The sequence below is a fragment of the Barbus barbus genome (assembly GCF_936440315.1).
Source record: "Barbus barbus genome assembly, chromosome: 11".
Lineage (NCBI taxonomy): Eukaryota > Metazoa > Chordata > Actinopteri > Cypriniformes > Cyprinidae > Barbus > Barbus barbus.
In genome coordinates this window covers 2,065,333-2,090,451 of record NC_136739.1, presented here as the reverse complement: position 1 = coordinate 2,090,451, position 25,119 = coordinate 2,065,333, and the positions used below count along the sequence as shown (strand labels likewise).

Here is a 25,119-nt window from a genome sequence, read left to right as displayed (position 1 = left end):
TCAACAAACCAGGGAGAGGCTTCCTCCTTTTCACTCTCTATCGTTTTTCATGCATAATAACTTTCACATTATACTTCTTATTTTGTAGTTACATTCAGTTATTTTGTAAAATGCTAAATTAAGGTCTGTGTTGGGACCTGTGGAAAAACAACATTAAAATCCCAGAGTAATAAATGTTAAACTGCTCACAAATAAAGGCAAGAGTGTGCATGTGAGAACACATCTGTGTGGCCTACGCTCTCACCGCACCAGAGGCAAAAGAGTGATGGTTTGTTTTGAGAGGTGTTTATTTTGCATTTATCCATTAATAAAGTTTGTATTTATTTTGGTGCAATTACAGCATTATTCTACTGGCAAACTATGACTCAAGCTTAATGCATGCTGATTGATTATAATATTTGTTTATTTGACCAAGACTTCATCTTGCCTTAAAGGGATAGTTCACCTCAAAATGTAAATTATGTTATCATTTACTCACCCTCATGTTGTTCCAAGCCTGCATGACTTTATTTATTCTATAGAACATAAAAGAACATCATTTAAAGAACTGTTTTTGTTTATACAATGAAAGTCGGATTCCTAATGACTTTTGTGGGTTTTTTTTTTAAATATCTTCTTTTGGTATTTCAGAAACAAGAAAGTCACAGGTTTAGAACGACATGAGTAAATATGAGAGATCAGTTGAGTGTTTTGTTTAGCAATCAGTGTTGCACTACAGACCCACAATAGTCAAAGACTGATGCATATTGAAACATTTAGTCAAGTAAAAAAAAAAAAGTAAATATTGTAACCATTTAAAATATCTGTTTTCGATTTGAATATATTTTAAAATGTAATTTATTCCTGTGATGCAAAGCTGAATTTTCAGGATCATTGCTCCAGTCTTCAGTGTCACATGATTCTTCAGAAATTATACTAATTTGCTGATTTTCTGCTCAAGAAACATTTCTTATTATTATTAACGATAAAAACAGTTGTTCTGCTAAATATGTTTTGTGGAAACAGTGATAGATTTTTTTTTTCAAGATTCCTTGATGAATAGAAAGTTCAAAAGAACAGCATTTATTTGAAATATAAATCTTTTGTAACATCATAAGTGTCTTTACGGTCACTTTTGATCATTTTAATTGAACAAATTTGAATAAATTGAATAAAAGTAATAATTACTAAAAACTATTACTAACCCCAAGCCTTTAAACAGTGGTGCATAATTGAGATGGTTATCCTATTTAAGCAAACTGAAGCTGCAAAGTGAATATGCTGACACTCAAAACGTCTGGCTACACAAGACTCAGGTCGACTGTACCTCACAAAAGACATGTCTGTGGTGGTTTCATAGGTTTGTCTTTGCACAAAGCAAGTGTTTCTCAGGTGATTCATGCTGGTGGTTTGCAAAACACGCGTCTATGCAAGTAGGTATTTGATGTCGGAGAGGTTGGAGTGGAAAATTTTCGGAGAGAAGTGAATGGCTGATTGACGAGAGGTGTGTTTGCGTAAGATGTTGGATGATGTGTAGCGTGTTTCTAAACTGGGTAATAACATCTTGTTTACAACTGGTGCAACTCACCTGGGTGGATTTGTCCCTCATGCAAGGGGCACAAGGGGCGTGGTTGGAGTCCCGGGGCCAGTGTCCAGACATGTACGGGGCCGTGAGCGCGTCCAAAGAAGAGGTGCGACGAATGCTACTGTTATTGCTGGTGGTATACCAAGACCCTGCCACAAGAAGTCTATGCTTGTCTGGATAAGACAGTCAGAAAACAGAGGAGATAAAGAGGGGAAGGAAGGATGGGGAGAAGTGACAGGGGTCGAATGAAAGTATATGAACGAGACGTTTGTGGGGGAGAATAAAACAGATGGGAGGGAAACAGAAGAACATACGTTAGATTCTGCATGTTATGAACACAATATGTAATCACAGTAAGTGCTCAGACACGCTCATCAAGTGTGTGGCCATGTGTGTGTGTGTGTGTGAGAGATTACACCAGCTTGAGTGTAAATGTCCGCTGGACTGGTGGTGATGAATACTAAAACCCAGCAGATTGAGACAGAATTAGTCTGGTGTCCAGTAGCTCTTTTAATAAAGCTAAAGCTGATTAACTGCTCGACTGGCGTGGAGGAAGCGTCCCGCGTGTCTTGACCTACATTTAGTACATCTCCACAAGTAATTGACCCCTTCACTATTCTCTCAGCTCTCTTTTTCTCTCATTCGTTCTTTCGAGTACACAATCGATGGCTTTCTTGCCCTCTCTTGTCAGTCTGAGTCTTTGAAAGACTACTCTTATGTAAATTCACACTATTGAATATACGGCGCAGATGTACAGTAATAAAAGTGCAGCTTGCTGTGTTTTGCACCGTTCTAAAGAGATGACAGGCTGAACTTCCTGTGTAAAATCCCTCACAGCCATGTGCTTTTCAGAACAGTTTTTTAAGAAAGTCCCATTCTCTTTTGCCATTTCAGTCTTTGTGTGTGTGTGTCAGGGAAGCAAATCAGAAGGGAACAATTAAATTTGTTTGCCTCCAACAGCCCAATGGGAACGTGAACACTCATCTCAGTAATAAAACAACTACTACTCTTCAATGTTGGGTGGATCTGCAAAACTACAGAAAAATCCAGTCTTACAAAAAGCAGAACAGGGATCTTGCATTACGTTTTTCAAAATAGTGCTGGCTTGACTTTTTGTGTGCGTCTTGTACACGTTGAGGAAAGTGAGAGAGGATCTAAAGAGGAGGAACCTGTAAGGAATTCTGGGGGAAGTCACGCGAGAAAGACAGAGGACTTGGCTACACAGCTCAAGTTGCAATCTCCACATGGTACGCTTACACTCACTTGGAAAATAAGTGCATGTGCAAGGCCCCGAAACAAAGCAATGCAATGTGAACGGAAAATAAATTTAACACATTAATGAATTCTGAAAGGACACAATTCTCAAAGCAGCATGAGTATACGCCGCATTCTCAGTGTTGCCACATGTGGCGCTCTGGTGAGCAATAGCCTATACAGATGTCTTTAACAGTAAGTTTTCTGTCAAGGTATAGTTTGAAAATCTTAGTAAGTTTTTTCTTGACATGTATATCTCTTGCTACCTGAATGAAAATTAACAATAGATATCGATACTGATCTTTTACAAATAATTGTTATGCTTAAGTATCAGATATATTAGAAATCAGATTTAATAATGGTTTTACTGATGCTTTTGAAAACTGGTAACCAAATTTTAACATTACAACAAAAATATAATATGCTTAAAATATGGTATGAAAATACTACTAATAATAAAATTAATAATAATAATGATGATTTGGCATTGAAATCAGTTGTGCCGCTTAACGTTTTTGTGGAAACAGCGATACATTTTTAAGGATTCTTCACATTTAAAAGTTCAAAAGGACAGCATTTATTTGAAATAGAAATCTTCTGTAACATTACAAATGTCTATACTGCCACTTTTAATCAACTGAATGCATCCTTGCTGAATAAAAGTACTTATTTCTTTTTAAAAATCTTATTGACCTCAAAAATTTGAACCGAATATAACTAGCAAATTGTAAATACTGGGCAAAATAATAATTTTGGTTAGTCTCTATTAATAACATTGTAGGTTAACTGGCATTGACATCAAACCTCTTTGAGTACAGAGGTTTCACAGTAACGCAGCAATGCATTTGTGAAACATTCACATCTGTGTTTGCATTCTTGAGTAGTATTTGTTTCTGGCCTAACAGTGTACTGATCTACACCTAAATGACTGACAAAGCTTTATGTGTTTGCGTGTGTATATATGCTACATAATTGCATACACATACATGCATGCACATAAGCATGGTGCACAGAGGACAGACTATCACACAGGGATGTTATCTCATCTCTGATGGGCTCAAATGAGAGATGCTATGATGCACTACTGAGCAATGAATTCTCTTATCGTCCTGTCTATGCACAGTAGGTTCTTGTGTTGTGTCTATTCTGCACCTCGCTCAGCAGATCCGGCACACATGCTGATAATGCACACAGCGGCCCATGAGTCGAATCCTTGGGAAGTCTGTGCTCTTGACTTTTGCCTCCTAAATCAAGTGAATTTGACTAGACCAAAACAATAATTAATCAACAGTACCATGAATACGCCCTACAGTTCAATCAGCACAGATAACCACCTTCTCAGAAACGTCTCAACCCGCAGGATTATAATATACTCACTAGAGCTCTAAATGGACAAACCCAAGCAGAAGGAAAGGCCTACAGATGAAGTAAAAGGGTGTAATAGTGACCTGACTCCTAATAGTGTTCTTTGCCTGGTCTCGTCCCGGCCTGCCTACCCCTCTCTGAAAAGACTGGGGGTGTGCCCTGTTAAACCCCCAGCCAAGAGCAAAAGAACAACATCCTCATGGAGATCTTCAAAAGCGTGAGCAAAGCTTTTGAGACACACACCAGCATATGTCAACTTTGTTGCAACGCTGCACTGCTATGAGCAACGGTGCCGTTTAATCCTGAGAACAATGAACTGAAACATTGAGGAACACATTCAAAGAAAAACACCTGGATAATGTAAAAAGGACACTGACTAGTTTGCAATAGTTGCAAGAAACCTCTCTCTCTGAGAAGTTCCTCTAACACTGTCATACACATGCAGATGGATGTCTTTGGCTATTGCTTCACGACGATTATTTTTATGACACATCCTGCACCATCCATGAGCATTACGTTTGAGTCATAATTCTTCTTAAGCATGAGATGTTGTAATTCCACAATACATTTAAAAGTGCATTTTTTTACCCTTTTATTTCCATTTCTATTATTTCCATCATCGTAATGTAATTAAAGGATTAGTTCATGCAAAAATTTGAATTCTGCCGTCATTTACGCACACTCATGTCATTACTAACCCATAAGACTTTCACTCTTCAAAACACAAATGAAGATATTTTGAAGGGATAGTTCACTCAAAAATTAAAATTCTGTCATTAATTACTCTATTTTTTGTTTTCTTTGTGCACAAAGTATTCTCGAAGCTTCATAAAATTTTGGGTAAACCACTGATGTCACATGGACTACTTTAACAAAAGTCCTCCTTACTACTTTTCACCTGAGAAAAGTGAAAGTCCAAAAATTTCACACTTAAATTCATAAAAAAAATCCAAGTCTTCTTAAGAGTCATGTGCAGTTTGTCAAGGTCTTTCACAACGTCTTTAGAAACTTTTTGGAACACCCAAGTTTTGGTAGAATGTTAGAACACGAAGGTGAGTAGATGACACAATTTGCATTTTTGGGTAAAGTTACCCTTTAAAAATGTTATATAAAGAATAAGAATGTACAGGTGCATCTCAGAAAATTAGAATATGGTGAAAAAGTTAATTTTTTCTTGTAACATTTCAAAAAGTTAAACTTTCATATATTTTAGATTCATTACATGTAAAATAAAACACTTCAAAAGTTTTGGAAAACAGAAAATTTAAAGTTCTTTAAAGTATGTTGATTTATGCACTCAGTACTTGGTCGGGGCTCCTTTAGTACAAACTCCAGCATCAGTGAGGAATGGCATGGAAGCGATCTGTCTGAGGCTCTGCTGAGGCACTATTGAGTCTTCAGCTCGTCTGTATTGTTGGATCGACTGTTTCTCATCTTTCTCTTGATAATATCCCATAGATTCCATTTGGGATTCAGGTCAGGCATGTTGGCTGGACAATCAAGCACAGTAATATCATGGTCAGCAAACCACTTGGAAGTGGCTTTGGCAGTGTGGGCAGGTGCTAAAGTCCTGCTGGAAAAGGAAATCAGCATCTCCATAAAGCTTGTCAGCAGATGGAAGCATAAAGTGCTCCAAAATCTCCTGGTAGACGGCTGCATTGACTCTGGACTTGATAAAACACAACGGACCAACACCAGCAGACGTCACGGCACCCCAAATCATCACTGACTCGGAAACTTCACACTGGACTTCAAGCAGCTTGGGTTCTGTGCCTCTCCAGTCTTCCTCCAGACTCCAGACCTTGATTTCCAAATGAAAAGCAAAATGTACTTTTATTTGAAAAGAGGACTTTGGACCACTGACCAACTGTTCTTTTTCTCCGTAGCCCAGGTAAGATGCTTCTGATGTTGTCTCTGGTTCAGAAGTGGCTTGGTAGCCCTTTTCCTGAAGACGTCTGAGCGTGGAGACTCTTGATGCACTGACTCCAGCTTCAGTCCACTCCTCGTGAAGCTCTCCCAAGTGTTTGAATCAGCTTTGCTTGACAGTATTCTCAAGCTTGCGGTCATCCCTGTTGCTTGTGCAACTTTTCCTACCCAAATTCTTCCTTCCAGTCAACTTTGCATTTAATATGCTTTGATACAGCACTCTGTAAACAGCCACAGCTTTCAGTAATGACCCTCTGTGACTTACCCTCTTTGTGGAGGGCGTCAATGTTCGTCTTCTGGATCATTGCCAAGTCAGCAGTCTTCCCCATTATTGTGGTTTCAAAGAACAAGAGATACTCTTTCACCATACGTTTTCACCATATTCTAATTTTCTGAGATGCACCTGTATTAACAGTGTTAAAATGTAATATTTAGCAAATTTCCTGAATACTGTTTTTTCATACTGTAAATTATAATGTTGTAATGCCTAAAAAAAACGCACAGCATCTAAACAACTGATTTGTTTTATATTTTATTTAAATTTTAGACAAAATTATATCAAATTTTAATATCAGCCATTTGTCATGGCCATTACATGAAAATCATTATTGTACTACTGGTATCAGCCCGAATTTTAATATCCCTTGTCCTAAGTGAAAATTCCATAAAATACATCTGATCAAGGTCAGGTCAACCCACAGCATATGAAAAATGTATTAATTTGTCAAGTTGTTCAATCAAACTTGACTAGTTAGTAGTGAGATATAGTTTTGCACATGGCTAGACAAGATATCTCAGATTATTTTTTCCCCAATTTCCTCCATCTCTTTTCTGTCCCCTTTCGTGTGCTCCAGCTTTCATGGGATCTTGGGCAAGTTTGGTGATCTGGAAAATTACTGGACATACCAGAGCGAAGTGTTTTCAGTAGGATACAGTGAAAAGGGGAGGCATGGCTCCCAAGGGCATTCCAACAGGCATATGAGTCTCTGACCCAAAGTGAATTGTAGACCCAAGATCAATTTTCCTCTTGTTCAGACAGATCATGTGATTATTGGACTAACTCAGAATCATAACCAAGACATACACATGACCTCAGAGTCTGTTTGAGGAGGCTCCAAGAGAATCATGGGTAATTTAGTAAAACAATGAGGGCTGGGTCTTGGCCAAGACACAAAGAATGACACTCCCAACCCAACAACCACTACCTTTCCCTCTTTGTGTCTTTTTTTGGGGCAGATAACCTCATGATCAGTGGCTGCTTACATTTCAACCAGCAATTACTTTACAATATATAGGGCTGGCGTCAAAAAAATCCATGTGTCAGACACGATTTGTGAGCGTGCCCTAAAAATGCAGCAGATTCTGGGCCTGACTGACTGAATTTATGCAAGTAAAAAGTGGAAAATGTGTGTGCATGTGTTCCCTTAAACCTCCTTTGTGCGGAAATCTGAAAATATGTGGTACCGGTCATTATGCCAGTTCAAACAGTTACAGTAACCGAAGCGCAGTGCAACACTTGCTGGCAAACTGATCACAAAATAAACTTTACAAAGTCAAAGGGCCAAACCATTGACTGGCCACCAAACATTTGCATTCATACCAGTCAGCAACAGAGAAAAGCCTCTGAATCGGCCACCTCAAGCCACTGCGGCCAGACCGGCCCTCTCTCAGCATGGCTCCCCACAAGCTATTTTATGAATGAGACATATGAATATACTCTGCAGCGAACACCAGAGATTACCTGATATAATGCTTAAACATCACTAGGTTAGTTAGCTATACAGTACATTTAGTGAGAATTCAAAGAGCCTGATTCATCATGAAGCTTCAAGTATATAGTCAAACATTTGGAGACACCCATCCCATCCAAAACTGTGAACATTTACATTTATGCATTTAGCAGACACTTTTATCCAAAGCGACTTACATTGCAATCAAGTTACAGTTTTAACTTTTTTTTTTATCAGCTTACGTATTAAAATCTACAAAGAGAAATACATGGGAATTAAATAAAAAAAATCTAATTTGTACTCAACTTAATCACTGAAGAGACCATTTACCTGCATTCTAGCTTCACAAGTTGCATCCTGGGATGCTTTGTGAAGTTTCTATGTATGCTGGACACGTACTGGCTGCTTTGCCTTCATTATACGCTCTAACTCATCCATTTAATGGTGCGTCACTGACACCATTTATATGTGTCAACAAATTAACCTTTAGCTCATAAGAAACATATTTAGTTGACTGGGCTATACATGTACTCATAATGTTTGTTAATGGCCTCTTAATGTTAATATAAAGCATTACCTTCACCATTTATCATGTGCTCCCAGCAACCAATACGTGTGTTAATCTATATCTATATTGGCCAGGACTCCCTGGAAGAAGAGATTTTGCATCTCAATGGGACTATCCTGGAAAAATAAGGGATAAATAAGATAAAAATATGAAGGGGTTCTCAAACGGGGGCCAACTAGGGCGAATAAAATGATTTTGTAAATGTATTCAATTTTTACCTATTAAAATAAAGTTGATTTTAATACATAAAGGATTAAATTATTTTTTACATTTCATTGTTATTTTATTAAATATTTATTAGATATGCAAGATATTAGCTTGATTAAATTAAACTATTTATTTAATTTTCATGGATTAAATAAAAACTATTTTAATGTATAATAATAAAATGAATTATGAAGGATGGATTAAAATTTATTGTCTACGTTTTTCTGTATAAAAACAGTGTAACTGAACTCAAATGTTTTCTGAAAATTAATTGTAGCTGATTAATCTCCCAGTTTGTGTTAAATGAGCTGGTTTGTCATAATTGCATTTCATAATTACTGTTCTAAATCATTTGACATAAGACATGTTGTAATGCAGTATGACATTATTTGGCTAATAACCCAGTCAGTGAACTATGAAACTTTTAGAAAGTTTCCTAAAGCGGACGCAACCCCCACAAACCACATGGACTGTGTGTTTACAAGTTACCACAGTGACTTCATATAAACATCAGGCCTCATATCAAATCAACTGCTTTAGACTGTAGATTTACCTGTGCAGACAGGTGAGCTGGGACTGAGCCTCTCCGGAGACAGTCTGTCATGTTCAGGGGTCTGGAGGGGTTTGGCCCTGTGCGACGAGGATGAAGACGGAGAGGCTGATAAGTTAGAGGTAAGGGCTGAAGTGTCCGAGCTGCAGCTGATCTGCTGGGAGGGGCTCAGGTGCACACCTGTGTACGGTGATGATGGAGAGGGTGGCACAGGTACCTGCGCGTGGGACGCTCTGGGGTTTGACGCGTGCACAGCGATAATGGGACTAGTTCTCGATGAGGATGAAGATGCTGAAGATGAGGAGGGAGCGGCGATTAACTGTGAGCACGTAGCAGAGGAAGTGGCTGCAGAAACGTTTGAGGCACCGGAGGAGAGGGACCGCGTGGGGCTCCGGCTGTGGGTTCCGCTGCTGTGGCATTTACCGTTACCGGTGGAGGAGAGGACTGTCCGTGACTGTAGAGGGTGCTGTGTCTGCGTTTTCAGCTGGAAGGGCACCGTGGCTTTCATGGGAAGCAGGCGACCCAGTAAACCCACTCCAGCGGCGCTGATCCCCGGGGATGCGCTCGGGCTTCCCGCGGTCGCTCCGCTGCAGTTAGACGTCGGAGATCCGTTTTTGCGAACTCTTTGAGACATTTCGTTGACACAGAACTCGACATAAACACTTTAATCGTACGTTTAAGGCTGTCTGAGGTGGTTAATGCTCTTTGGTGCCCTTGTCACTCCATGGAAAGTGTGTTTTCTGCTCTCTGACCGGCGCAGCAGATCCGTCTCGCGAGCTCCAGTAAACTGAGAGAGATCAGAGCCACTCGATCCGGAGCTCTGCCTCTTCCACTCTGATTGGCTGTGCGCTCAGCCCTCTCAAGTTCTGATTGGCTGTGCGCTCAGCCCTCTCAACTTCTGATTGGCTGTGCGCTCAGCCCTCTCAACTTCTGATTGGCTAGGAAGTGGATTCTTTGATTCCGTAAAGTTGATTAAAATGCACGCAGTTATGAGGAAAACTTTCGCAAAGACGATAGTTATGATTTTTACAGGAATTTGTATTTATGTTATGTGTGTGTATGTGACCACTACTATTTGATACAATCAGTGTTTAAAAATACACTAAGGTCTATTATTCATGTATTTTCTGTCTCATAAATCATAGTCAGTGGTTACATTAGTGAAAAAACTAAAGTATGATAAATCGATATTCAATTATCATTCCCTTTTCCCACAACTTTGTGAAAATTTGTGTTACTTTGCATGTTTTCTTTCAGCTTTTACTCTGTTCGGATCCTTTGTTGTTGTTGAAAAGGCTACAGATCGTTTCTTTATGATGAGTAAGTCACACGTGCTCATTAATACCATGTTATTTATGAGTGTGTGTGTGTTTAGACACCAGATTAAATACACAAAATCACTGCATGCGTGCACACAGCAAAGAAAGTTCAACTTTTATCTAAATGATTTGCACTGTTATTTGAATGGAAACTGTCGCGGGGACACAGGCTTTTGGTCATTTACCTTTACCACCCTCATGTGGCCATTTAATAAAATTAAACTTTTTATAGTTTATAAACGATCCCAGAATGTATACATTTTCTACCAGTTAAAAGGAAATAAATAACAAGCAAACATCATATACAGGTTTTCATTAATATAATCTTTAATAAACTGAGTAATGCAGGGTTGTACAGCAAGCTTTATTTTCTAAATGGCATTTTAAAACATTTTTCTGAATAGACTAAAAGCATGAGTTATCATTTGTTCTTTTTCTCAAAGTGCTTACTTTACAAGCTGTAATAGAAAACATGTCAGTGTCTTTTTTAAACATCCATCTATGCAGGGGCCAAATGAAGACTTCAGATTCAAAATTAACTCAAAAGAGCAGCTTGTCAACACAGACCCTTCATTCATTCACTCATACACACCCTGAAATTCAGCTGATACTCATAGTTTGTTATAGGGGACACATTGTTAGCCATTTGTCATTTTGTAATGAGTTCCGATCAATGTAGGTTACAGTAACCGATTCATTTTAAACTCAACTTGGTTTAGTTAAAACATTCCTGCAACTTGACTGAATTAAAAAAGTCTGACTTCTCAAGGCCTGCTTCAAGAATAAACAAGGCATGTCGTATCTGTAAATGATTCGGTATTCAACAGCGTGCTGTAAAACTGGACAAAGGCTCTGGTGTAAACATCTTGCATTATTAACATGTAGCAGATGGGCAGTCCTCCTCAACAAACTACACTTCCAATGACTTCAACAACGATTTAGCTTCAACGCTTTGGTCTAAATCATAAACGTTTGTTCATTTTAGTCAAATTAGCACTGGAGGTTTGTTTTGACTCTTATTAGGCTATTATTCCTCCTTTCAGTTCACAATCTTCTCCAGCAATCACAGAACAGTCTGACGTTACTGTGTTTATCTTCAGATAAATCTCACAGTGATTTAGCGTTGTTCTTGGTCCCAAAGCAACAGATGAAGAGTCTGTATATGTGCATACAAATGGACCGTATATATATTTACACCACAGAGGTTAACCTATATTACAAACATATACAAAAGTCAGACTGAAGCGCTGATTGGTTCAGAAAAGAGGGCTTGAGAAACTAAACTGCACTGCATCCTCTTGTTTTCCGACAGTAAGAGCCAGTGGAAGGGAAAAATCAGATGACTTTTTGAAAGTTCCCCGCTCTGGAATGGACAAAGTCCAAAGATAATGCTGGCTTGTGCCAAATCATGGTTAATCCCCACACTCATGGAAAACGCATATAAACACAACAAGGGCTCTCTAATCAAACGTGTGCTATCTTCGTTTTTCCTGGTGTTTCAAGCAAAGCAGGGCCTTGCTATATGAGGGAATTTTCCTCATCACTATGTAATTATTTGAATGGCTCGTGTCCACAGTTTTCCACCAAAGGCAGCAGTTGTAGGATAAAAAACGAGGCCCATGTTATGGCTGGTAAAAACATCAACTGCTCTCAAAGTGTAGATGACTTCAAAATGAGAAGCGGCACTTAAACATTACTGTATTTCTCGTGGCACCAAAAAAAAAAAGGAAATCCCTCGATTGTACAAAAAAACTACATGCATTTCCGATGTATTTGATTGAACGTATCATTGAAATAAGATAAATTTACATGATTATAAACAACTTGATTCGATTTCATGAGAATAATAAACCCAGAGGATGAAGATGGCCCTGGGTACTACATAAATTAAACATTTAAAAAAAATAAAGAGAAAAATATAACTTCAGAAACAGCTCAAATAGATAAAAATCACGATTTCTTTTTGTACACCGTCATGTCAGCTTATTTTAACAGAGGCTAAAACCAAACTAAAGTAGCTGTGAGCTTCAGTCTGTACATACTGTATATATTTTGTTCATGGCGTATGTACGTATATGCATGTGTGTTTGCTTTCTGAAGCACATGGAGCAACATCCACTGTCCTGGCAGAGATGGGAAGTGGAAAGTATTGTTTGACTGATGCCTTTTCAGCAGTGATCCGAGGAGCTCAGTAAAGCAGAAGTAGACCCATACATACACTCTCACAGAGGTAAAACTGCACTGAGCATGTGCAGAGACGGACTTGATTATTCAGTGTCTTCAGAAAGCATGATTGCCAGCAAACAGTCCAGGCTGATGCCTGACTTGTAGTGTAACAGAAAAAACCTACTGTCCTCGTTGAAGCTTATGAGAAGTCGTCCCGTAATCAAAGCAAACACCCCAAGATTTTCTGTTTACTTCCCTTTTCAAGAGTGATGGGATTGGTGAAAAGGTGTCGGATTGTCATTTGCATGACGTTTCGATGCAGTCGGGGTGGCCGAATGGACACAGGATTGCCACTGCTAAGTGCAGTGCTTCAAGATATTAAACTAAAGACAAGAAACAAACAAAAGCGGCATAAAACACGTAGCAAAATGAAATTGTCTTATGGAGCACCTCAAAGCTAACGTCTATTGCACATTTCAAAAAATTATACAAAAAAAAACGAGTACACAGATACATACAACAAATATAAAACATGTGAATGTACTGTAGGTTAAACGGTATTAGAGTTGCAGTCAACCCTGTCTTTTTTTTTTCTTCTTTTCTTTAGATGCACATAATTTGAATTTCGACTAATTTACTATGATTGTTAAATCAACACATTGTCATTTACGTTTTAAGACCAGTCTTGAACATGGTCGGAAGGTTTGTGATTAAGATTACTTACAAAAAAAGTGCAACACATGAAAGAACAACCATAAAAATAATTGAAAACGAAACAACAAGAACAAATGGAAGCATTTTATGCCAATGTTGCTGCATAGCTGGGTTCGGTTTAAAGCGATTTCTTCAAAACAAGTTAAGTGCTTGCCAAATTACATCCCTTCAAGAGTCTGCTTTCCAAAAATGTTTTTCGTATATTTCTTTTCGGTCATCAGCTGGATTAGTTTTTGGAGCACGATAGCATAGACGAACCCCTCCTTGTGTTCAAAGTCTGATCGGGGCTCGTCCTCGGAGATGCGAGTTCACAGGCGGGTCATATCTGGCGGGTCGGAGGTTAGAGTGGCGGTCGCCGTTCCACCGCTGACCAGAAACACAGCGATGCTGGATTTTGATTGGCCAGAGCTTGGGTGAGCACCTCCAGTCGCTGCCGTCCCCGTCTGCTGGCTGAGCCCGTTGTTATTCACCTCTCCGTTCAGCGTTTCTGTAGAGACGACCCATGTAGAAGGACGCCACCTTTTCAAAGAATAAGGGGTCTTCACACGCTTCTTAATCTTGTCGGCCGATCCGGCTTTTCCCTCTTGTGACTCGACCTCATCTAAAACAGAAAAGGAGGTCACGTTTTAACAAACATCCTTGATACGACAATGAAAAACAGTTGTGTGTGTTGCAATGTGTCTATTGGGAACACTAGCAGAGCTGCTCCAAACATCCCGCCCAGTGAAGCACAAGAGAGTAGTGTTTCAGCACACTCAAATTTGCGGTTGACCTTTCCCACACTAACTCTCTCAGTGTGAGCTCCAGTCTGAATCACCGGGTTCGAGCGGTTCATGTCTCCGCGTGTGCAATGTAAACACGTGGGCAGCGTGACTCTTATTTTTTCATCTTCCTGTTTAGCGTCTACTCCAGGGGTAACAGAGACGGACACGTCATCACACTCGCATCTGTCTGTTAGCATCACTCTTTATCGCCGCTGCCAACTGAGGCCAAACATTTTCTGGATTCTTATCAATCCAGTGGAATTTCCTTCCTTCTCAACATCTAAACACTCCACCACAAAGAGCAGGAGAGAAAGCATGACTAGCCACTCATCCTTTTTTCTACGAAACGTTTGGCTTTTGAGGAGGTGTGCGCTTGATTATCTGGGCAAAGCAGGATAGAGTGAGCTCAGATGGGAAAACAGCCTGGCGTCCTTTTTTGGGTGGTTATTGTTTGCATTCAGGCTGACACGCACACCGGCTCCTCCACCCTGCTCCTGGGGACGCTGTTCATCAGGGATGGTCTGAGACGCTCTCCAAACTCATAACAGCACAGGTCGGCTGGTACAGGCATACCAATGGAGATTTACTTATTTCACTGGAAATACAGCTTTCCATAAAATAACATTTCATCTATGCTCAACTAATATAATTCATGGTGAATTTCAATAATTTAACACGTAAAAGGAAAACTTGCAATATCACTAATTGTTCAAATGAACACGTTCTGATTTAACCTATATGATTGTTCAAATGTTTGGGGTCAGTAAAGTTTCTAAAGAAATTAATACTTTTATTTAGAAAACATGCATTAAATTGATCAAAAGAAACAGTAAAAAAAGCATAAAAAATTACAAATAAACTGTTCAACAATGTTAATAAAAAAACAGTTTCTTGATCAGTTATTTTAAATTGTAACAATAGTTACTGTTTTTTAATGCATGTTTGATAAAATGAATGTTTTTTAATGTTATTATCTTATGCTCTGGGTGTGTGTTCACGGTGTGTGTGTGTGTGTGTGTGCACTTGGATGGGTTAAATGCAGAGCACAAATTCCAAGTATGGGTCACCATACTTGGCCACACGTCACTTCACTTCTGCTCACTAAGGCTGCACTGCATCATTACACCAGTCTTCAGTGTCACATGATCCTTCAGAAATCATTCTAATATGCTGATTTGGTGCTAAAGAAAGGTTTATTATTACTCTCAATGTTCAAAACAGTTGTGCTGCATAATATTTTTGTGAAAACTGTTCTTTGATGAACAAAGTTCTGAAAAACAGCAATTTATTTGAAATAAAAATGTGACCCTGGAGCACAAAAGCAGTCATAAGAAGCACAGGTATATTTGTAGCAATAGCCAACAATACACTGCATGGGTCAAAATTATACATTTTTATTTTATGCCAAAAAGCTTTAGGATATTAAGTAAAAATCATGTTCCATTAAGATATTTAGTAAATTTCCTACTGTAAATATATCAAAACTTAATTTCTGATTTGTAATATGCATCGTTAAGAACTAAATTTGGACAACTTTAAAGGCCATTTTCTCAATATTTTGATTTTTTGATTTTCATCCTTGCTGAATATTTTGGAACAGCATTTGCATCAAAGAGCACCCTTGACACCTTATAATGTTATCTAGGTAGGAGGCATTTCTTGCATTCCAAAACCTAGTGACTTCAGGTCCAAACTAAAATTGATCTTACCCAGAAGAGAAGAATCCTGGGAAGTTGCTGACAGGTCTAGTGAGTTTGGCCGCTCGGGTCTCCTAGGCTTATGCTGTCTCAGAAGAACCCCATCATCCCTTGCATCTGGTGCCCCCGGAGGGTAGGTTGACGTCTCCATCTGGGCGTCCACAGGAGCTAAGGTACGAATCGTGGTGGTTGTGTGGATGTTGCTGTTGTTGTTATTGGAGTTGGTGCGACTAGAGTGATCACGTGCCGCTGGCTGCTCTCTCCTCAACAGGGGCTCGTGTTCATCGGGACTGGAGTTGATGTTGATGTTGAGGCGGCTGTCTTCTCCACTCAGCTGGCTCTGGAGCCGAGGTGCGGCACCGTCACCTTGAGGCCCGGCTGGGTTAGTGTTCCCAAACGCATCAGAGGAGCCGGCGCCACTGCCCCCGCCATATCCATTAACAACGACCACTCCAACCCCACTACGGACAGTGGGCCCATTGTTAGTGACAGTGGCCAAGTGTGGCTCGACTGTCACTACAGTGTTCATCTTGGCTACGCCCGTCTCCACCTGCTTCAGGTTGGACTTGTGCTTGCCAAACTTCAACCGTGACGACGAGGACTCCCTGCCAGAGTTTTTGGTGTTGAGGGGCAAGCTGGTGGGCCGCTTGGGGAGATTCTGCTGTTTGGGAAGAGGGAACATGGCTGTAGGAGTGTCGCCCATTCCACTGCCGCCCACCCCGAAATCGGCCTGGCTGCCAGTTGCTGATCCTCCAGTCACTTCTGCGGCGAGTTTGATCAGCGGGTACAAGAGGCTGGAGCTGCCTGAGCTGAGCGGGTCAGGAGCGCTGAACTGCTTCTGCGAATGCTCCATCAGGTTCTCATCAGAGCTTTCTTTCAGGTTCTTGTCCACCTCCTTGGGGTCCAGTTTGGTGGTCTCCAGGTCCTCTTCTGTGAGCTGAAGGCACACTGGTACACTTCCCCCGGCTCCGGCCTCCTCCGAGTGGCCTGACTCAGAGATGGTGGTCATGATGGTGCTGGGCGTGAGGCCCGTTGTAGTGGTTGTGGCGGACAGACTCGTGCCGCTGGTCTCTGGACTTGGTAGCCGAGCTTGAGCCTGAGCCTGCTGTCTTTCGTAGTTGATAGAGTTTCTGTTCTTCTCTCCTGTCACCGCCACAACGCCGCTGATGCCGCTCACGCCCATGCCACCCACAGAGGACGTGGCAGACGTGGAGACGTCGCCTGGGAGGTTCTTCACCATGCCCTCATGATCCTCGATGTAAGAGGATGAAGAGTAATCTGGATAAGAGCCCACCTTGGGAGCCCTGCGACTGTGGGTGAGATTCCTACAAGAACAGAGAGAGAACAGGGGTCAAAATGGAGAACAGTTGGTCCATTTAATTAAAGGTGCTGTAAATATCAGAAAATGTACAGGTCATTATCACAAAATAAACCCTGACAGGGTGATCAGGAGCCCATCAAGAATGACCCTGAAGGGGTTTATTATGTTATATTTGCTGGCTGACAGTACATTACCCCACTTAGAACATGGCTATTAACCAAATAAAAAATATTTTTTTTATATAATACACATGTTATATATTAACACAATATAATTAATATATATAATATAATTAATAATAACAACATTATTATAGTATTGTATTTTACCAATTATGCTTATATCTTACATAAACCCTAAAGAATAAATGACCTTTATTATGTCATATTCTGTATATTATTATTTATTACATTATTTAGAAAAAAAATAAAAATAAATCAAATGACAAAAAGCCCAGTCAAGAACAATTAAGTGTAATAAGCACAATTTTTCTCCTCATTTATTCATGAGCCGGTCAGGAGTGACTGTGTGAGTATGTGAGGTGTGGTCAGACCTCTCGTTCTGCAGCGCTGTGCTCATGGGATTGATGGTGGGGCTGACGGGTTTGTTTCTTTCCCAGATCAGCAGCAGCTCTGCCATACGCTCTTCTGCACACTGCGCTGTCAGGCGAGCCTCTGCATCCTGATCCCAGCAATCCTCCATAGTCTCCTTCAGAGAGCGCACGGCCTGGGAGCGAGGAGAGTGAATGTGTCAAAAACACACAGATAATAAAATTACTGCCATTACGTTTGTGGGTGGTTGCCACTACATTGTTATGTGCTCATCATGTTCGATTTAATCATGTTTGAATCACTTGAGATTCTGTTGTAAACACACTGTACTGAAAATACCAGCATATAATGTGAACTAATGTGCTGGTGTCTCCAACAGGATGGTTAACTAGCCTAACCAGTAAACTTCCTCAGTTGACCAGGTTCATCAAATGAAACTAACAGCTTGGTCGGCCAGTATCAATCGGCTCCGACGTCATGGTCAGAGAGAGTGAAAATGCACAGAATATTAGAAGTATTCTATGTTGTTCACTATTATATGATTTGGATAACAGAGTAACAAAAAGAACTGTATTAACTGAAGTGAATGAAGAGCTGGGAAAGAGCTTCAGCCACTTCCTGTCACTAGAACAGAATGAGATTGTCTCAGTGACTCACCAGGCTGTTCTCCTTCCAGGCTTCTGGAAACTTGGGTCTCTGTTTCTCTCTGGACACCAGCACCTGCATGTCCTCAAAGGAGGGGTGATTCCCTGCCTCGGCCTGGAAGGCCATCTGGTAATCTGGCACTGCCTCCCCTTCAAAAAAACAAAAGAAAGTCAGTCAGTAGAGACCACCATACTCCTGCACTCAATGAGATGAAGCACACTCATATATGAATAATGTATATGAATCATATAACTCATTATGAACAGGATACAACACAGGCTTTGTTGTAACCCATTGGTCTCAAACTCAATTCCTGGAAGGCCGCAGCTCTGCACAGTTTAGCTCCAACCCTAATCAAACACACCTGATCCAGCTAATCAAGCTCTTCAGGATCACTAGAAACTTCTGAGCAGGTGTGATTTGGAGCTGGTGCAGAGCTGCGACCCTCCAGGAATTGAGTTTGAGACCACTGTTGTAACCCAATGGTGTAGAGCAGGGGTGCCCAATTAAAGGCAGGTGTGTTTGATTAGAGTTGGAGCTGAACTTTGCCGGACAGTCGATCGCCAGGAACAGGGATGGGTACCCCTCGTGTAGAGTCTAGTGGTTATGGACCTAAGGGGTTGATCCTAGGGATGGGTCAAGATGCTCAACAAAATACCCACCAACCAGATGGACAATTTGTTTGACAGGGATGAAGAAATAACTTCTCCGAGAGCATGCTGTTACATTCTCAACAGAAGTTTCACCTCTAAATTAAGCTCAAACCCCAAAGTATCTCTGCTACCATCATCAAAGCACTGCTTTTGGCAAAAACAAAAAAAATCCTCTTTCATTGAAAAATATCAAGACAATTACAGTCGGACTTCCTGAGCAATGTTCCTAGTGTGCATAATCCATAAGTCTCTGTGTGAGAACAATCATTTTGTGCTATAAAAGGTTATATTTTACGTCTTTCATTTAATAAAAAGGTGTGTTGGGAGGTTCTTGCCGGCTTGTTGTGCATAAAAAACATCTAATGCAAACCTAACCATAGATTATCCAGCTTATACCATGGAGACTTGTTAGAATTGACAACTTGAAGCTGTCATTTATAAAAACTAATAAAAAAATGTACAATAAAAATGCTTCTTTAACACAAAATCATCATGCTAGAATGATTTCTGAAGGATCATGTCAAACTCATCTTAGCCATCACAGGAATAAATGTCATTTTAAAATATATTCAAATAGAAAGTTGTTATTTTAGTTATGCAAGTATAGAAAAATTTAATTTGAGAAAATTTTAGAATAAATAACATTTTAGAAAATTATTTTCACACACACATATATAAATTGTTATATTTACTTTATACTTAAAACAAGACGAAATACTGTTTACTGTTTACATTACTATAATTTTTTTTATATTATATTAATTTTTAAATAAAATATTAAAAAGACATTAGTATCTTTTTCAGACATTCTTATTTACAAAACAAAAATAGCTATTAAAAAAACTATCTGAAGTTACATGCTGCAGCCAGTTCTGCTTAGCCAGCAGTATATCTACATCCTTGCTGCTGTTTGTGCAGAGCTCCGGTCCTCACCTGGAAAAAGGTCAGTGCATCTCATGAAGGTCTCCCAGTAGATGAGGCCGATGGCGTACATGTCCACCTGTTTCAAAGCCGACTCGCAGTCCCTGAGGTTCACCGCTCCCTCCAGCACTTCCGGCGCCATGTAGCGGATTGTGCCCACCTAGACAGCAGAGCAGTACAGGTGTGAGTGAGGGGAAACATGCTCTTATGGTGGGTCTGGATCAGATGACCATAACTGGGTCATGTGCACTAATAATAATATACTGTTATAATATTCCAGTCAAGCAAGTGCTATGGGCTGACCTCACTGATGGCGGCGTTTTCCTCTTCACCGGGCCGTACGAGGCGATTTCCCGTCAGTTTCATGGACAGGCCAAAGTCACTGATCACACACGTGCCATCGTTCTTCACCAGAACATTACGGCTGTTTAGATCCCGGTGTGAAATGGCAGGTTTATACAAATCTGTAACAGAAAGATCATGTTAAAAGAGTTTTGAGTCACAGACGGTGAACCTAAAGACTGGATGTTGAAAATTCAGCTTTGCCATCACAGAAACATTTTAAAATAGATTAAAATAGAAAGCAGTTTTTATGAATTGTAATAATATTTCACTGTTGTTTATACTGTATTTTTGATCAAACGCAGCCTTAGATTAAAGTCGGAAAGTTTTTTTTATTTTTGTAAATTAGTTTCTTATGGTCACTTATATTAAAATCATTAAAAAGTCTTACCGACACCAAAGGTTTAAATGTTATTTTATGCACTAGTTGTTTTAGTGGACAAATTAAATAAATTAGTGAATGTTAAAAGTAATTTAACTCATATAAGTGACCCTAGACCACAAAGGCAGTCATTTGGGTCAATTTTTTGAATGAGATATGAGATAAATAATCTTTCCATTGATGTATGGTTTGTTATGATAGGACAATATTTGGCTGAAAATCTGGAATCTGAGGGTGCAAAAAAATCTAAATATTGAGAAAATCTCCTTTAAAGTTGTTCAAATGTAGTTCTTAGCAATGCATATTACTAATCAAAAATGAAGTTATGTATTTACAGTAGGAAACTTACAAAATATCTTCATGGAACATGATCTTTAATTAATATCCTAATAATCTTTGGTATAAAAGAAAAATTATTATATTTTGACCCATACAATGTATTGTTTGCTATAGCGACAAATATGACTTCTGACTGGTTTTGTGCTCCAGGGTCACATATTGTTTTTGAGAAGTCATTACAAACTGCTTGCACAACACAGCCGGCAGAGGGCGCTGAGAGAAGCACATGATGTTTCAGGATGAATGCCCTCTCTCCCAGTCCTTCCCCCATCCTCCGCACGCATGCTGCCTGTCTGGCTCTAAAGTTCAGCCAGTAATGAGGCCAGCGGCTGAGCAATCTGAAGCCCGACTGTACGGAGATCAGCTCGTAATGACGACATACGCAGAAAGCTGATGAACGGCTGCTCTGAGAACAGTTCGTAATGAGGGTAGGGTCAGAGACAGCCAAGTGGGAAATGAACTTGAGGTCTGATGAGCTGCAGATTGTCTGCAGACCTCTGGCGACGCTCCAGCAGCACCCAGAGAAACATGAGGAGCGAGACGCACAAATTAGCCAAGTGTTATCTCTTTTGCACCATAACGGAAAAGCCAAAGACTCAATTAGACTAAAAAATTAAAACACTGATCACTTTGTTTTCATGCTAAATTGAAAACGGTAATCTCGGGTAACCGACCGTCATGTTTCAAACTGTCAATCTTAATCTAATTTTTTTAATTTATGAAGCTTTTTCCAGCCAAGAAGCTCCAGCGACACGGCACTCTTAACTACACGCCGTCGCTCTGTTAAACACAAAGACACATCGTAAAAAATGAATAGTGTCTCATTCATCTTACAGAAAACATTCTGTCTGACCCAGATGTGCAGATTAGAGAAGGCAGCTTCTACAGTATGTGACGCAACTGGCTCTTCGGGTGGATTCGCACAGCTTTTTTTAACCCATGTGGTTAGACACACATTCCTGCTGAGCTATGGAGGCATAAGGCAGCTGAAAGCATAAGAGTGTTGTGTCTCTAGCACTCAAGAACCATTCACTGAAGAAACAAGTGGAAGAAAGCACATACAGAACATTCACCTTGCTCAAGACTGTATTCAGCCTCTATTTTTCTTCTGTGTGACTTTGTTGAAATGCGTGTCATATATCTTATGAACACATCTGAGCCTCCAGGGTATGTTATGAGTTATATCTCCCACCAGACCTCTGCTAAATTATATGCCGATCAGACTCACAGCAAACTCTGTTGACACTGAAATGGAACGATAACTACTTGCTTCTTATTTGAAGATTTGAAGTCAGACATCAAACAGCTTTTAATGGAATTCTGAATAGCGATGAATCTGTGATCATCTTTAAAGTCTCCAAGTGGTCAGATGACTCATGTTCATTTGTTCAAACTGGTACCAAACTTAAAAGGCTTGTGTTAGGATTTATTTCTCCCATGAGACTTTGCTAATTAATATGCCCATCACACCTGTGGTGAATCAGCCACCACTAGCAGAAACAAACTGTATTGCAATGTTCTTAGATTGATATCTTATGTATATAAGCTACTGTTGAAAAGTTTGGGGCAATATTTTTTTTGTTTTTGAAAGAAGTCTCTTATATGCACTGAGGCTGCATTTATTTGATCAGAAATGCAATGACATTGCACTATTGTTAAATTGTATTACTATTTTAATATACTTTAAAATGCTATTGATTCCTATGATGGCAAAGCATCATTACTCCAGTCTTCAGTGCCACAGGATCCTTCAGAAGTCATTTTAATATGCTGATTTGATATTTTTGGAAACCATTTTTTCAGGACTCTGAATAGAAAAACATTTGCATTTATTAATGTTTATTTATCCAAAGCGACTTACAAATTAATGATTTACAAAACTGCATTTATTTGAAAGAAATATTTGTAACATTATAAATATATTCGCTGTCACGTTTGAGCAACTAAATACTGCAAAGGCTTTTAATAATCTTTACTACTAAAGATTATTATACTTCGATTTTACACTACTCTCTTAGAGTTTTAATAGAATATACTCAGTTTGGATTTTGTATTCATTTTTTTATCTTTTCCTTTCATTTTAATATTTCATTTTTCTCATCTGTAATTGTTATCACTTATGATTAATGATAACTTTTTTAAATAAACTGCAATTTTATGGAAAGACATCATCTGGCTGGATTTCTCCCTGCATCACTGCTGAATAAAAGTATAAAAAAAAAACAAAAAAATAAAAAAAGTAAAAAATAAATAAATAAATTCTTACTGAATTCTCTTGAATTGTAGTGTTTTGTTTTACTCAATTAATTTGCAATAGATAAAATCAGTAACATTTAGTATCAGGACCAGTTCTCACTATTAACTAGTTGCTTGCCTATAACTAACATATTGGCTGTGTATTAGTACTCAAATCACATTCTTCATGACCATATTCCACATCCCTAAACCTATCCAATACCTAAACTTAACAACTACCTAAGTATTAATAAGCAGCAAATTAGGAGTTTATTGAAGCGAAAGATATACCTAATGGATTGTTAATAATGAGAATTTGACCTTAAAATAAAGTGTGACCATTACACACTAGTTTCACTTGACATCATGAAAATGACCCAATTAAACCTCTAAACATAGATATCAATTATCAAGCAACAAGGCTTCATTCCTTCGAATGGGCAGGCAAATATATACCTCGAGCTGGTGAAAAACAAAGACAGAGCTAGAGTGAAGGATGTGTGTGCACAGATGCGGTCAGATCACCTCCTCTCAGCAGCTCGGTGTGCAGGTAGGCCAGTCCTCTCGTCACCGAATGTGCCAGACGACAGCAGCTCACCCAGTCCAGCGTGTGCAGACTCAGGTAGCGACACAGAGAGCCCTACAAACAGACACAGTACAGATAAACTAGCACACACACACAGAGCCTGCCTGAAACTGCTCCAACACACCACTAGAAGGGTCATGAAAGAACACAGATGTGGTAGTTATCGCAGAAGCAGTAACATCTTGCTTGTAGAAAATAAGAACTGTGCATTTAACACTGCTCTACAACAACAATCTATCCACATTAATACTGCTGGTTTTTTTCAACATAACTCATCATTGCTTTTACATCAGCATTTCATAGCTCTGCAGAGAGGATATGAAGCTTATGAAGCTCTTGAATAATGAATTGGAGCTTCAAAGTTGTAATGTAAAGCTGCCTGCAACTAATTACTGCCTCTGGGGTATTTAGGCAATGCAATTAAAACTACCAGCATCAACAAACAGTGCTGTACATAACGGAGAATTCTTTTCCCGCACTAAACTACTGAAGTAATACTGTAGATTAGATTTAATTAGTTAAACAGGAAGCTTTTGTACATACAGTACATGCAGTGCTGTAGAGAGGCGGATGTAATTAGAAATATCAATAACTGTCATACTGTCAGCTAATTCAAAAGGTGGGGCAAATAGTTGTTTTTATAAAATATATATTTTTTGTAAATTAAAAAAAAATGATTCACATATATGTTAATATTGTAACATGGTTACAATATGACAGATAAATAAGATAGTATTATGATTTGGTTACAACATAAGTAAAACAGACAAATCATTTTTATAAAATCAACAAAATAAAATACTAAACTAAACTAAAAAATCAACAATAAATATTTTTTAGAAATTGAATATTATAATATAGTATATAACTATAATATAATAGTATATAATACTATTAAACAGTATATAATTATAATATAAATTATACTATATACAGTATTTTTTTATATAAAATATATTTTTTTGTAAAGGTTATATTATAATATGGTTACAATATAACTAAAATCAACAATAAATATTTTTTTATAAAATAAAAAATTAAGAATAAACAATTACCCTAATAATTGAGCAATGTATTAATTATGCAGCCTTGCAGTGCATGTTGATAATAGCGAATTTGCTCTGCACCGATAACAAGACATAGATCAAGAGATTTTTGACCTGTCATCTAATGGAGGGGTGCAAGAGAAAACTAACAGACTGCAGGGCGCTCTGGGTAGAGGAATGATTATCTACCTGTAAGTGTACATCAGAGCCATAAAAGCCAATCACTCTCCCTCAAGCCCTGCCGGAGTCTCCGTGTTACCATAGCGACAGGGAA

General features: G+C 39.1%; 2 protein-coding genes across 4 annotated transcripts in view; both read right to left on the bottom strand.

Moving 5' to 3' along the window:
* The window catches only part of LOC306877199 (protein FAM117B-like), a 64,664-nt gene extending 53,950 nt beyond the window's left edge, over nucleotides 1-10,714 (bottom strand). For both annotated transcript variants that reach the window (XR_013784877.1, XM_079428791.1), the window contains exons 1-2: nucleotides 9,168-10,714; nucleotides 1,568-1,737 (exon numbers count right to left, since the gene is read on the bottom strand). Coding sequence is in view for 1 of the 2 variants with exons in the window: in XM_079428791.1 (XP_079284917.1) it covers nucleotides 1,568-1,737; nucleotides 9,168-9,798 (801 nt within the window). In the remaining variant the exon portion in view is untranslated. The remainder of the gene's footprint in view (nucleotides 1-1,567; nucleotides 1,738-9,167) is intronic.
* Nucleotides 10,715-10,788: 74 nt separating this feature from the next.
* Nucleotides 10,789-25,119, bottom strand: part of LOC306877198 (bone morphogenetic protein receptor type-2-like) — a 75,137-nt gene continuing 60,806 nt past the window's right edge. For both annotated transcript variants that reach the window (XM_079428790.1, XM_079428789.1), the window contains exons 7-13: nucleotides 23,739-23,853; nucleotides 20,219-20,379; nucleotides 19,928-20,075; nucleotides 18,354-18,490; nucleotides 17,699-17,871; nucleotides 15,837-17,149; nucleotides 10,789-13,964 (exon numbers count right to left, since the gene is read on the bottom strand). In XM_079428790.1, the coding sequence (XP_079284916.1) occupies nucleotides 13,672-13,964; nucleotides 15,837-17,149; nucleotides 17,699-17,871; nucleotides 18,354-18,490; nucleotides 19,928-20,075; nucleotides 20,219-20,379; nucleotides 23,739-23,853 (2,340 nt within the window). In that variant the 3' untranslated portion in view covers nucleotides 10,789-13,671. The remainder of the gene's footprint in view (nucleotides 13,965-15,836; nucleotides 17,150-17,698; nucleotides 17,872-18,353; nucleotides 18,491-19,927; nucleotides 20,076-20,218; nucleotides 20,380-23,738; nucleotides 23,854-25,119) is intronic.